The 12,497-nt window shown below is 54.9% G+C and overlaps 2 protein-coding genes across 4 annotated transcripts in view; both read right to left on the minus strand.

Annotated features, from left to right (window-relative positions):
• Nucleotides 1-3,331, minus strand: part of LOC105522123 (protein FAM178B-like) — a 22,956-nt gene extending 19,625 nt beyond the window's left edge. Inside the window, exon 1 of one of the 3 annotated variants that reach the window (XM_011956535.1) lies at nucleotides 3,111-3,331. Coding sequence is in view for 2 of the 3 variants with exons in the window: in XM_011956534.1 (XP_011811924.1) it covers nucleotides 118-120 (3 nt within the window). In the remaining variant the exon portion in view is untranslated. Of the gene's footprint in view, nucleotides 1-117; nucleotides 221-3,110 lie in introns of those variants that run through there. The other 2 variants (XM_011956534.1, XM_011956533.1) reach the window with 2 other exon arrangements.
• A 4,025-nt stretch (nucleotides 3,332-7,356) lies between these two features.
• Nucleotides 7,357-12,497, minus strand: part of LOC105522210 (protein FAM178B-like) — a 47,158-nt gene continuing 42,017 nt past the window's right edge. Inside the window, exon 7 of the mRNA XM_011956649.1 lies at nucleotides 7,357-7,549. Within this exon, the coding sequence (XP_011812039.1) occupies nucleotides 7,357-7,549 (193 nt within the window). The remainder of the gene's footprint in view (nucleotides 7,550-12,497) is intronic.

Here is a 12,497-nt window from a genome sequence, read left to right on the forward strand (position 1 = left end):
CCTGCACTGCCGCTCTGCGTCTGTGGGCCCACCCTCCCTTGCATCCCTCTCTTTTGGTTTCACTCTTCTCTGTGGAGGTTTGGAACACCACGAAGAGGAGAGACCATGGTCCATCACCATGAGTGATGACCCCCATCATCTTCATCCCGCCTGGCCTGTGTCTTCAGCCCCCGCCTTCCACTCCCCTTCCCGCTCTTTTCCTTCCAGGGGATTTTAAAGCAAATACATTGCATCATTTTACCCATAAAGAACTTCTACAGAAAATATAAGGATCTCCCCCCTATCTAATCATAATACCATTTCTTTCCTAACAGAATCGCCGAGACTTCCTTATCATCATCCAACACCTGTGTTCAGTTTTCTCTGTCTCTAAAATATCCTCCAACCTTGTTCTGTTTGAAGGGAGATTCACCACAAGGCCCACACGCTGCATTTGGTTGACTATGGCACCTCATCTATTAGCCGCCCCAGCGCCCTTTTAGTTTTTGAATAAACTGCCCAAGCTCTCTGAACAAACAAGCTCTGAATCCCTCTGGAGGGAACGTGACCCGCGTAAGTCCAGGTGTCCACAGTTAGCTACTCCTTCTGGCCCAGTGTATGCACTTGATTTGGGTAGCCTGGGCCCAGCCCCAGCAAGGACTGCCCAGCTGCCCTGAAGCTAATTCTCGTTGTAGCAGAGGCAGGCAGGCTCCCAGCCCTTGGCCTCTGTGAGGCCACAACAGCCCTGGGGGCAGGGCGGGGAGTAAGCGGGAACAGAGCCAAGGTAGTTCACAGAGGCACCATCTCTTTAGATGGCACAGGAGCAGGGTGATCATGGGCTAGGGGCTTGAGCCCTGCAGCCCAGCCCCCCTCTTGAGCCTAGCCTGGCTGGCACACCTGGCTTCCTCCGGTGACTCACCCACCACCTGCTCAGCACATCAGCCGGTTATGGGCTGAGACAGCCCACAAGAGCAGCTGGGCTGGGGGCTGGGGGCTAGGAGTCAGGCTCAGGGCCTCAGCTTCTGGAAGGTGGCCAGGGCTTCTCAGCCTGGCATCTGATCCCTTTGGGAGGGGAGAGGAAGGTTCTGGGCAAAGAGAGGCACCATCTGGGGCTTCACCCAAACCATAGCTGTGCCGCCTTACTCAGGCTTCACAAGTCAAGATAGTTTCCAAAACAGCCCTGCCCACTCAGGGCTCACAGCTGTGCAAGCACAGGGTCAGGCTCTGCAGTCCACACCCCCAGCGTGGCCTTCGGGCAGGCCTCGCCCGGCCGGGACCCTCCCTGCTACAGGAGGCCTGGGTAGGGCTGGGCAGGGGCGCAGGGACAGCACTCTTGCGGTGCTTGCTCTGGTGTTTTTCCTCTCACTCATGAAAACAGCTTGGCTGTGCTCAGCGCAGCAAGCTGCTGCCCCTGCGATCTGCCTGCGCCGTTGTGCCTTCCGATTGTTTATTCCCTTTTGTTTCCATCTCTGGATGCTCCAGCCGGTCTCTCTCCCACACACAAACCCCACTCCAGGATAAGGGCTTGTTTGGGCCTTGCGGGAACCCGCGGGGATGGGTCAGATCAGAACCCTCCCTATCTCAACCTCAATGCTGGCAGCTGGCTCTGCAAACACTCAGCCGCTTAGGGCAGACACCGAGAGCGAGAAGCAGGGATCTCTCAGGAAGACAGGCCTTCACCAGCCTTCTCAGAGGCAGGGAAGATGTGGTGGAAGCTGATTTCCGGAGAAGCAACTGGCCACACAGCATGTTGCTCCTGAGTGCAAATCCTGGCTTCCTCCTCACCTAGGACAGGAAGCCAGGATCTTAAGTGTCTGCAAAGACCCAACGACCTGCCTGCGGCTCCCTGGAGCTGGTGTCCTGCCTGGGCCTTCTGACCAGACACAGCACCCGCCCCTCTCTCCCTTCCAGCTGTTGCTCCACACCCACCTTCTCAGTAAGGCCCACCTGCTCAAGTTCCCGTCCGTCCGTCCATCCATCCATCCATCTACCATCCGTCAGTCCATCCATCCATCCATCCATCCGTCCGTCCGTCAGCCCATCCATCCATCCACCTACCTACCTACCTACCTACCTACCTACCTACCTACCTACCTACCTACCTACCTAGACAGAGTCTTGCTCTGTCGCCCAGGCTGGAGTGCAGTGGCGCAATCTCTGCTCTCTGTAACCTCCACCTCCCGGGCTCAAGCAATTCTCCTGCCTCAGCCTCTTGAGTAGCTGGGATTACAGGTGGCCACCACCACGCCCAGCTAATTTTTGTAGTTTTAGTAGAGACAGGGTTTCACCATGTTGGCCAGGCTGGTCTCAAACTCCTGACCTCAAGTAATCCACCCACTTTGGCCTCCCAAAGCGCTGGGATTACAGGAGTGAGTCTCAGCACCTGGCCCCTTTGCAATTTACTTGCTTTTTATCACCTATTCCCCCTCTCTCCCTGGAATGTAAGCTCTCTGAGGACAGTTTTTTCACTGCAAAGTCCCCAGAACCTAGAACCATGCCTGGCACATGGTACACGTCTAGTATTTGTCAAAGGAACGAACAAATGAATAGACGAACAGTCGAGACTGCAGCTAACATTTTCTGAGTAGATGCAAACATTTATCCCCCTTGATTTGAGCCACTTGAAGCCCATGTTTCCCAAACCCCAAACTGGAAGACATACTTTGACAAGAGGTTTACTGTGTTGCAAGAAGTGCCCCAGGATAAGAAGCAAACTCCTGATTTCCTCCCCAAACCTGCTCCACCTGCGTCTTGCCTAGGGTAGGCAAAGGGCGTCTCCATCCCGCCTGTTGCACAGACCTGGAGTCCTTGTCTCTGTTCTCTTGCATTGCACATCCCACTGTCTGTACTGGGGAAACGCACCTAGAATCTGACCACTTCTCACCGCCCACACTGCTACTTCCCCAGGCCAAACCACTGCCATCTCTTGCCAGGATTACTGCAATCACCTGCTTCCTCTCCACTCCCAGTAGTCCCTTCTCAACACAGCAGCCAGAGTAATTTTTAAATATTTTATAAATCAGATTTTGTTGCTTCTCTGCCCAAAATCTTGCAGGGGCTCCCCACTTCTGCGTAAGAGTCAAAACCCTCACTGTAGCCTTGAGGCTCTGGCTAACTGAACCTCCACTTGCCTGTGTGACCTCAATGCTGTCAGTCCTGTCCTTTAAGTTCCGATCTCCAACGTGTGCTTCTGCTCCTGCTCTATGGGACCTCCGTTGCAGCTTGTGGGAGATACAGAGCCCAGCAACTTGGCCATCAGCGACTCCTGCCCAGCAGTGCCCTGCAAATTGCTGTGCCCAGATCCAGCCCCAGGTCCTCTGCTCTTACACCAGTCAATTCTCAACCCCTGTGCCCCCTTTCACAGTGAATCGATTGACAGGATTTCTCCAGCACTTGTGCACTGATGAGGGAAAGGAGAGATGGTCCTTGTCCTCCTGTCTGTGAACTGGGACTAAAGCCCAAGGACCCAGCAGGGCACTTCACCATGAAGTACCAGGTGTGGTCCAGGATGTCTAGAGGCAAGGAGAGAGCTGGACAGGCTCAGGCAGTGCCCTGCAGTGGTCAAGGGCAGGACTTTAATCCCAGCTCTAGGCCGGGTACGGTGGCTCATGCCTGTAATCTCAGCACTTTGGGAGGCTGAGGCAGGAGGATCGCTTGAGCCCAGGAGTTTGTGACCACCCTGGACAACATGGTGAAACCATGCCTCTATAAAAAACACAAAAATTCACCAGGTGTGGTGGTGCACACCCATAGTCCCAGCTACTCGGGAGGCTGAGGTGGGAAGGCCACTGAGCCAGGGAGGTTGAGGCTGCAGTGAGTCGTGATCAAACCACTTCACTCCAGCCTGGGAAAGTGAGACCCTGCCTCAAAAATAAAATAATCCCAGCTGTACCACTTCCCTGTTGGGTGACCCTGAAAAGTTTCGCTATCTGTAAAATATGGATGACAGTAAGTCTGAAGGCCTTGGGCTGCTAGGAGGGGTGAGTGCCGAGGACAGCAGCCAGGACACAGCTGTGCCGTGCACATGGGAGCTGCCACTATTGCGGGTTGAGGGTGACAGGTGGAAAGGAAGAAGAGGCCCAGACACACCCAGAGCTGTGTGCAGAAAGCAGGCAGGGCCTGTGAGGAGGGCGAAAGAGAACACACGGCACTAGTAAGCCCCGTGGAGGAGACGTTGGGAAAGGGGCATGTGGGCTAAGTGGGCGGCTGTGGGGACGAGGTGGCCCTTTGAAGGCGTGTTTCAGGAAGGGCTGACAGGCCAGACTGGAAAGGGGAGTGCCTGGCAGCCTGAAGACCTGGGAGGAGGCTGTGAGCAGCCCTGGGCTTGCAGTGGAGACGGGGAGGGAGCTCCAGGAAGGCCATGGGCAGGCCCCTGCCAGTCCTTCCTATCCCTCCGGTCGCCATGAATCTCACTCCCTTTCTCCTTTTTGCAGTACAAGCACTGACTCAGCCTCCAAGACCTGGCTCAGGGCATCTTCTCTAGCTGCTGCCGTACTGTGCCTGGGCAGAGTTAGTCACCGCGGCCGTGGCCGACTTGCTCACCCCTCTCTTCTGAGGTCATCTGGTGCTGTCTCCCCAGTGCCAGTACCTGGCATAGAGCCTGGCACTCAGGTTGCTCAACTAGTGTCTAACAAACACATGGGTGCATGGTGGGCACACACAGCAAGTGCGCTCGACCTGGCTTGGCCCTGACAGGCTGCAAGACCCTGGCCCCTGGGAAACCTGGGAGGCCTGCCGGGCCAGGATCTCTCAAGGGGAGGCAGCGCCACTCCATGTATCTTTTTTCTTTTAAAAAACAAAACAAAACAAAACAGGGTCTTGCTTTGTCGCCCAGGTTGGAGTGCAGTGGCGCCATCATGGCTCACTGTAGCCATCATGGCTCACTGTAGCCTTGACCTCCAGAGCTCAAGCCATCTTTCCACCTCAGCATCCCTGCCCCAAGTAGCTGGAACTAGAGGCACATGCCACCATGTCCAGCTAATTATTTTACTTCTTGTAAAGAACTCCTGGGCTCAAGTGATCTTCCTACCTCAGCCTCTGAAAGTGCTGAGATTACAGGCGTGAGTCACTGCCTCCCGCGCCCCCAATCCTCACCTTTTTTTTTTTTTAGCGAAGGTGTCTGGCTCTGTTGCCCAGGCTGCAGTGCAGTGGTGTGATTATAGCTCACTGTAGCCTCCAACTCCTGGGCCTAACAACCGTCAGCCCTTCCTCCATGACACTTCCCCGCTGCCACTCTGACCTCCACCAGGAAGGCAGCCCCACCAAGCTTTCCTCACTCTATGCACGGCTGCTGGCCAACAAAAAACAAAACGAAGCAAAATGCCAAGCCTTGAACTGGCTCGCATTCTCTCTCTCCGGCCACCTGTCTTGCGCCCCCTCTGGCCTCCACTCTGTGCTGGACCTGTCCCTCAGTCTGCGTCCCAAAGTCCTCCCAAGCACCCCATCTCGGGCGCCCCCTGCCTCCAACTGCTGGTTGTTCCCAGCCACACCGCTGCGTCCCCCTGCTCTTCCTTCCTCACAGAGACCATCTGTGAAGTGACCTCAGTGCCGGTCACCTCCTCACTGCCCCTCCCAAGGTCTCAGCCTGGGGCACATTCTCCCCATGCACCCCGACAACCCACCTGGGTGCCCGTCCCTTCCACAAGCATGCACTGCCTTCCCGGGGTGTGCCAGGCACTGCCAGGTGCCGAGGGGCAGCAGGGGGCAGAAATGATGTGTTCCCTGTTCTTCAGGGGCTTACGTTCTGCTTGGGGGTAGGGGGTGGAAAACACAGATGCTGAGCGAACAGGAAAAATCAGGGGGTGGCCCCCAGGAGTGACGTAGGACACGATGAAAGCCAGTGCTGGGGCGCTCTGGGTCGGGTGGTCAGGAAGGCCCCTTGCAGAGATGACATTTCAGCTTGAGTGGGAATGACAAGAAGCTCCAGCCCGACTAAGGCCTGGGGGAAGCGTTCAAGGCAAAGGGGGCATCTGAGGCAAAAGCCGGGGCACAAGCCAGGCCGAGGCCGCTCAGACAACCCAACTCCACCGGTCACTTCTCTGAACTCCCTCCTTGCAGTCACAGCACCTGGGACGTGCTGGAACATTGTCTCAGCCCTCTGAGCCAGGCGTTATGCTGCCTGAGTGGCTAGAGATGCACAGACTCTTTCCAGAGTCAGCTGTACCCAGTAGCTGTTCTTCCAGGATTCCAGGAAGATTACTGGGGAGGTGCGGGCACGCTCAACCTCCCTTCCATCCATGCTTGGGCTGCCAGTGACCCCTTCATCACCTCGTGATGTCCTCTGAGCTGTCAGGAGGCTGCAGTCAGAGCTTTTTGGAGAGAAGAGGAACAGGACACGAAGGCCGAACTCTTTTTTTTTTTTTGAGACGGAGTCTCGCCCTGTTGCCCAAGCTGGAGTGCAGTGGTGTGATCTTGGCTCACCGCAACCTCCGCCTCCCGGGTTCAAGCAGTTCTCCTGCCTCAGCCTCCCGAGTAGCTGGGATTACAGGTGCCCGCCACCACGCCTGGCTAATTTTTTGTATTTTTAGTAGAGACGGGGTTTCACCATGTTGGCCAGGCTGGTCTTGAACTCCTGACCTCAAGTGATCCACCGGCCTTGGCCTCCCAACGTGCTGGGATTACAGGCGTGAGCCACCGCACCCAGCTCAGAAGGCCGACCTCTTCATGCCCTTGCTGCCCTAACAATGCCTCACACTGGGGGCTAGGAGGGGACGCCAGAGGGAGTAGTTTTAATTTAATAGTATTTGTTTTCATCTTTACAAACAGTATTTGCTTTTATGCTTTACTATAAAAAATAACAAAAAAACGGGCTGGGGACACTGTCGGGGGGCTGTGTTTAACAAGTGTAGGGTTTCAGTTTGGGAAGATGAAAGTTCTGGAGATGGATGGTGGTGATGGCTGCACAACCATGTGAATGCACTTAAGGCCCCTGAATTGTACACTTAGAAATGGTTGAAACACTACGCTTAAGAATGGTTAAGATGATGACAAAAAAAATTAAATAAATGAATTTAATTCATTTATTTGAATTAAATGCTCACTGCAACCTCTGCCTCCTGGGTTCAAGGAATTCACTGCCTCAGCCTCCTGAGTAGCTGAGATTACAGGTGCCCGCCACCACGCCCAGCTAGTTTTTGTATTTTTAGTAGAGACATGGGTTTCTCCATATTGGCCAGGCTGGTCTCGAACTCCTGATCTCAGGCGATCCTGCCCGCCTCAGCCTCCCAAAGTGCTGGGATTATAGGCGTGAGCCACCACACCCAACCTTTACTACAACTGTAAGAAAAGACAGGCTCTCAGCTCACTGTTCTGTCCTCACCGCCTAGCACATGGCTGGCACGCAAGTGGTAAGTCTTGATGAAAGAACATGAGTAGAGTTCAGATCCAGCTTAGGTCTCGGGCCTGATGTTCCTGGCCTTTGGGGAAAGGCTCCAGAGCCCGCAGGCCGTGGCCTTCCTGCCCAGGCCTGAAGCAAACACTCACCTGGGTCTTCTCTTGCCAGAGAGGGAGTGTCTCCTGCTGGCCCAGCATTCGAGCAATGACCACAAGGCTGAGTTGGCTTCGAAGCCGCCTGGGGGAGAAGCAGCGACAGCTTGAGAGGGGGTGTGCTGGAAATTGGGGAGCCCAAGCAGGGGGCAGGACACTCATGGAGGGGGGGATTTGCGGGAGCCACCCTCCATCTGGGGTACCCACCGTCCATCTGGGGTACCCCAAAGGGCTTTCTCCATTGGCTGATAGCATTATTATGTATTCTAGGAGGAATGAAATGCTCAGGATCGGAAAATTAAATAGTAAGTCCACACAACAACTCCAGTTCCTGGTAATTTCAGAGGCCCACAGAGCAGGCAGGGCTTTTCTTAGTTTTTTATCCCCTCTGCTGATACATATCCATGGATCCATAGAGGCAGGAGCGCTGAACTGCTTTTCAATACACCTCTGCCTCTTCTTTCCTTTGTGGCGCCACCCCTGCAGGGTGGGGGAGGCTGGGTGACTGACTTGGCCTCCGGAGGCCAAACTTCATGGTTTTCTTTTCACCCAGTATCCACTGGGCTTTCCTTTGCGAAATCCATTTCCTGCCAGGCTCCCAGGACAGGCACCTGACCCAGTCACTGAGAGGTGGCCTCGGGCTGTGACTGAACCATCAGCAAAGTGCAGGCATGTGGGCCTTTCCAGCAGGGTGGCCACTACAGCCGCTGGTGGCCATCCTGCCTCCTAGAGGGAGAACCAGTAAGAGGAAGCCACAGGGAGGCAAAGAGGCTGAGACAGAGCCCTGAGAACGCCGAGAGCTGTGCCTGGAACCCCTGGCCCCTGGACCTCTCAGCCCAGCCATGCATGCAGAGAGGCTTCCTGGGTGAAGGGAAACTGAGGCAGGAATGGTTTCCTCAAAGCTCCGGTGAGGCTGGGATCACAGAGGCACTCATCTAGGGCCTAAAACCCCGGGGCGCTTTTAAACTTTCTTAGGAAAGAGTCAAGAAAGTCAGAGGACTCAGCAAAGCAGCAGAGTCTTGGCTTTTTCAAAAAGCAGAACAAACAGCAGCAGCACTGCACCCCAGAAGAGCCGACACGAACTGGGGCCATGCCAGGTGCTGGTGGGGGTGCAGGGTTACGGGCGCTCACACAGCTGGCAGGATACTGATGGGTGCACCACTGCCAAAAACTGGCAAGATCTACTGAAGACGTGTAGATGCCCACCCCATGCCCAGCAATCCTACTCCTGTGCAAAAAAGGAGAGACACTAGAAGGCTAGCAGCAGCAGCAGCAGCAGCACAGTGGACAGACAGATCAGACTGCATCCATACGGCTCAGTCCTGTGGCGGCATTATGATTATGAATGAACCACCACTACCTCCTACCACATGAATGACCTCCAGTGTGGTAGGAAAGCAGCCTGGCACAAAAAATTTATCTGCATGGTCTCATTTTTTTGTTGTTGTTTTTTGAGACAGAGTCCCGCGCTGTTGCCAGGCTGGAGTGCAATGGCATGATCTTGGCTCACTGCAATCTCTGTCTCCCAGGTTCAAGCGATTCTCCTGCCTCAGTCTCCCAAGTAGATGGGACTACAGTCACGCACACGCCACCATGCCTGGCTAATTTTTTTTTTGTATTTTAAGTAGAGACAGGGTTTTGCCACGTCAGCCAGGCTGGTCTCGAGCTCCCGACTTCAGGTGATCCAGTAGCCCTGGCCTCCCAAAGTGCTGGAATTACAGGCATGAGCCACAGTGCTCAGCCAACATGGTCTCATTTATGTAACGTACAAACATGGGCATGCCAGTTACTGTACTCTACGCCTGCAGTTTCTGCTACTCAGGCTGCTGAGGTGGGAGGATTGCTTGAGCCTTGGAGTTCGTGGCTACCTTGGGCAACATAGCAAGACCCCAACTCTTTTATGCCTGGGTTTAAACGATTCTCCTGCCTCAGCCTCCCAAGTAACTGGGATTACAGGCACCCGCCATTACGCCTGGCTAATTTTTGTATTTTCAGTAGAGACAGGTTTCACCATCTTGGCCAGGCTGGTCTTGAACTCCTGACCTCATGATCTACTCACCTCAGCCTCCCAAAGTGCTGGGATTACAGGTGATCCCAACTCTTAAAAAAAACAAATGCAAATGGCAAACTTCAGCTGTTGGAAGCTGGATCCTGGTGACCCTGGGGTGGGGATGGGGGGCAGGTTCTGATCATGTTTCATTTCTTGACCTGGGTGCTGGTTTCATGTACATTGGACTTGTGAAAATGCACTGAGCCATACTCTTAAATGTCTTTGCTCTATTCTGTTTGTATATTGTAGTTCAATAAAACAATTAAGAAAAAAATTCAGGCCAGGCACAGTAGCTCATGCCTGTAATCCGAACACTTTGGGAGGCCAAGGTGGGTGGATCATTTGAGGTCAGGAGTTCAAGACCAGCTTGGCCAACATGGTGAAACCCCATCTCTACTAAAAATATAAAAATTAGCTGGGCATGGTGGCGGGTGCCTGTAATCCCAGCTACTTGGGAGGCTGAGGCAGGAGAACTGCTTGAACCCGGGAGGCGGAGGTTGCGGTGAGCCAAGATCACACTACTGCACTCCAGCCTGGGTGACAGAGCGAGACTCCGTCTCAAAAAAAAAAGAAAAAGAAAACAAAAGATTCAGCTGGAAGGGAGATAGGATTGCTAGATTTAGCAAATTAAAATATAAAACGCCCGGTTAAGCCGGGTGCGGTGGCTCACGTCTGTAATCCCAGCACTTTGGGAGGCCGAAGTGGGTGGATCAGCTGAGGTTGGGAGTTGAAGACCAGCCTGACCAACATGAAGAAACCTCGTCTCTACTAAAAATACAAAATATATATACACTATATATACACTCAGTATATTTTATATAGTATAATATATGCAATATAGAGTATTTTATATATATACACATATATATATATTTTTTTGAGACACAGTTTCACTCCTGTTGCCCAGGCTGGCATGCAATGGTGTGATCTTGGCTCACTGCAACCTCTGCCTCCTAGGTTCAAGCGATTTTCCTGCTACTGTGCACTCACCCAACCCCGCAGCGCCCCTGTGTACTCGCCCAGCCCCGCAGCGCCCCTGTGTACTCACTCAACACTCCCTACTTCCCCCACACCAGAGCACTGAGGAAAGGCAGTGGCCACCCAGACTGAGCCACAGGACAACGAACAGAAGCCCCTCATTCCCGCTCTGCGGCCCCTGCCACAGACCCCCGTGGGTGCAGGCCACCCCCTGGCCCCACACCGAGAGCCCCAAGCTTCAGTTTCTCCCCCTCCCTGTCAGACACGGCCGGCTTTCCAGCTGTTCAGGAGCCCGGCAGCAGCTGGGCTGGGAACACAGTGGGAGGCCAACGCCCCCTCTGAGCTGCTCCACGGCGAACTCAAAGCCAGTCAGAAGTCGGCATCTGGGCTTCATTAATCCAAAACCCAAGGCCTGCGCGGGAGCTCGTTTACTCGCAGCGGGCGAGGAGGGCTGGCCCGGTCTGGGGGTGAGGGGAGCAGGCGGGCCGGCAAAGCAGTGCTAGGGGTGGTTCCAGAAGGGAAGAGACGGGCAGGGTGGGTCAGGATGGGGCTGTTATCCAGAAATGAAGAAAAGCACCAGAAAAAGCACCAAGAGGGTAAATGGATGAAAATACACCCACATCTGAGTGGCAAGCCCCCTCACTGTCCCTGCCTGCCGGCTGCCTTTCATCCTCATGGCCCTCCCCACCTTTTAAACCCAGTCCTGCATTCTCAGCTCCCACTGGGACACAGCGGGGGCTGGGGGTGGGGAAGACCACTTTTTCATTTTACAGACTGAGAACTTATCCCATGAAGGAGAAAAAGAAAAGCCTCACCCCCACACCACCTAAACTGTGCAGGGTGCAAGCAGAGGTGCCGGCTGTGGGCTCTCCCTCCCACAGAAGAGGCCTGACCCCACTTGGCAAGGCCTCCCTGGAACTCCAACCAGGTTCAGAGGAGGAGGCAGAAGCCATGGGGCCATCCCAGTCACTGTCATATAAGGCAACAGGCTCCAGCCCTGGCGTGCACCAGCCAGGCCAGGCCAGGCCAGGCCAGCCTCTGCCCCCGCCTTGTCCCCCTCCACCCACCACGGGCCTCCACAAGACCAGGACACTGGATTAGCACTCAGAGGAGCCGAAGGCACTGAGACATTCAGAAATGACTTTTCCAAACCCGCAGCAGGGTCAGAAGTGGAATGCTGGCGCTCTGCTTCCCTGCCTCTGCAAGCGGCACCCAGGAAGGCAAAGGCACCAACCACATGGGCTGCTGGGATGTCGGGTGGTGACATAGGCCAGAACAGCCCCTCTGGAGCCCCTTGTCTTCACTCCCTGGGAGGGGAACTGGGCCCTGCCAAGGCTGAACTGCCCTAAAAGGCTGTCAGGCACCTGGCCAAAGGCATGAGCTGCCTTTTCCAGTCTCCAGGACAGCTCAGGAAGCAACAGCAGTGGCCTGTTCCACCGTGGCAATGCTGCCTGACACGCTGCCTCAGGGTGTCCGCCTGGCTCGCACCCCGGGCCTCTCGTCCATCAGGCTGCCTGTCAGCCACCCGCTCGGCACTCCTTCCCTAGACTCTTCCATTGTGCGCTTGTCAGGTGGGAAGAACCAGGGGGTGGGCTTAGAAGCTGGTTGTCCCTCCCGGGGGTCTGCGAGCCCACAGCCACCAGACTGCCTGGTCATCCACAGACCAGTCTGAGCACACACCGTATAGACAGGAGGAGACGGCGGGGCACAGTTGGCCACAGACCCAGACGTGTGGACCACCACAGGGCAACGTGAGGAATCCGTCTACAACCAGGCACGTTGACATGGAGGGGTCCCACAAACCAGTTCAGCCAAGGAAGCCAGACCCACGGGAGAACGCTCTGCATGGTCCCATTTATATAAATGTTTAAAAATAGGCAAAATTGGGCTAGGCATGGTGGCTCACACCTGTAATCCCAGCACTTTGGGAAACTGAGGCAGGAGGCTCATTTGAGGCCAGGAGTTTGAGGCCATCCTGGGCAACATAGGGAGAACCCATCTCTCA

The sequence above is a fragment of the Colobus angolensis genome, unplaced genomic scaffold (genome assembly GCF_000951035.1).
Source record: "Colobus angolensis palliatus isolate OR3802 unplaced genomic scaffold, Cang.pa_1.0 Scaffold42, whole genome shotgun sequence".
Lineage (NCBI taxonomy): Eukaryota > Metazoa > Chordata > Mammalia > Primates > Cercopithecidae > Colobus > Colobus angolensis.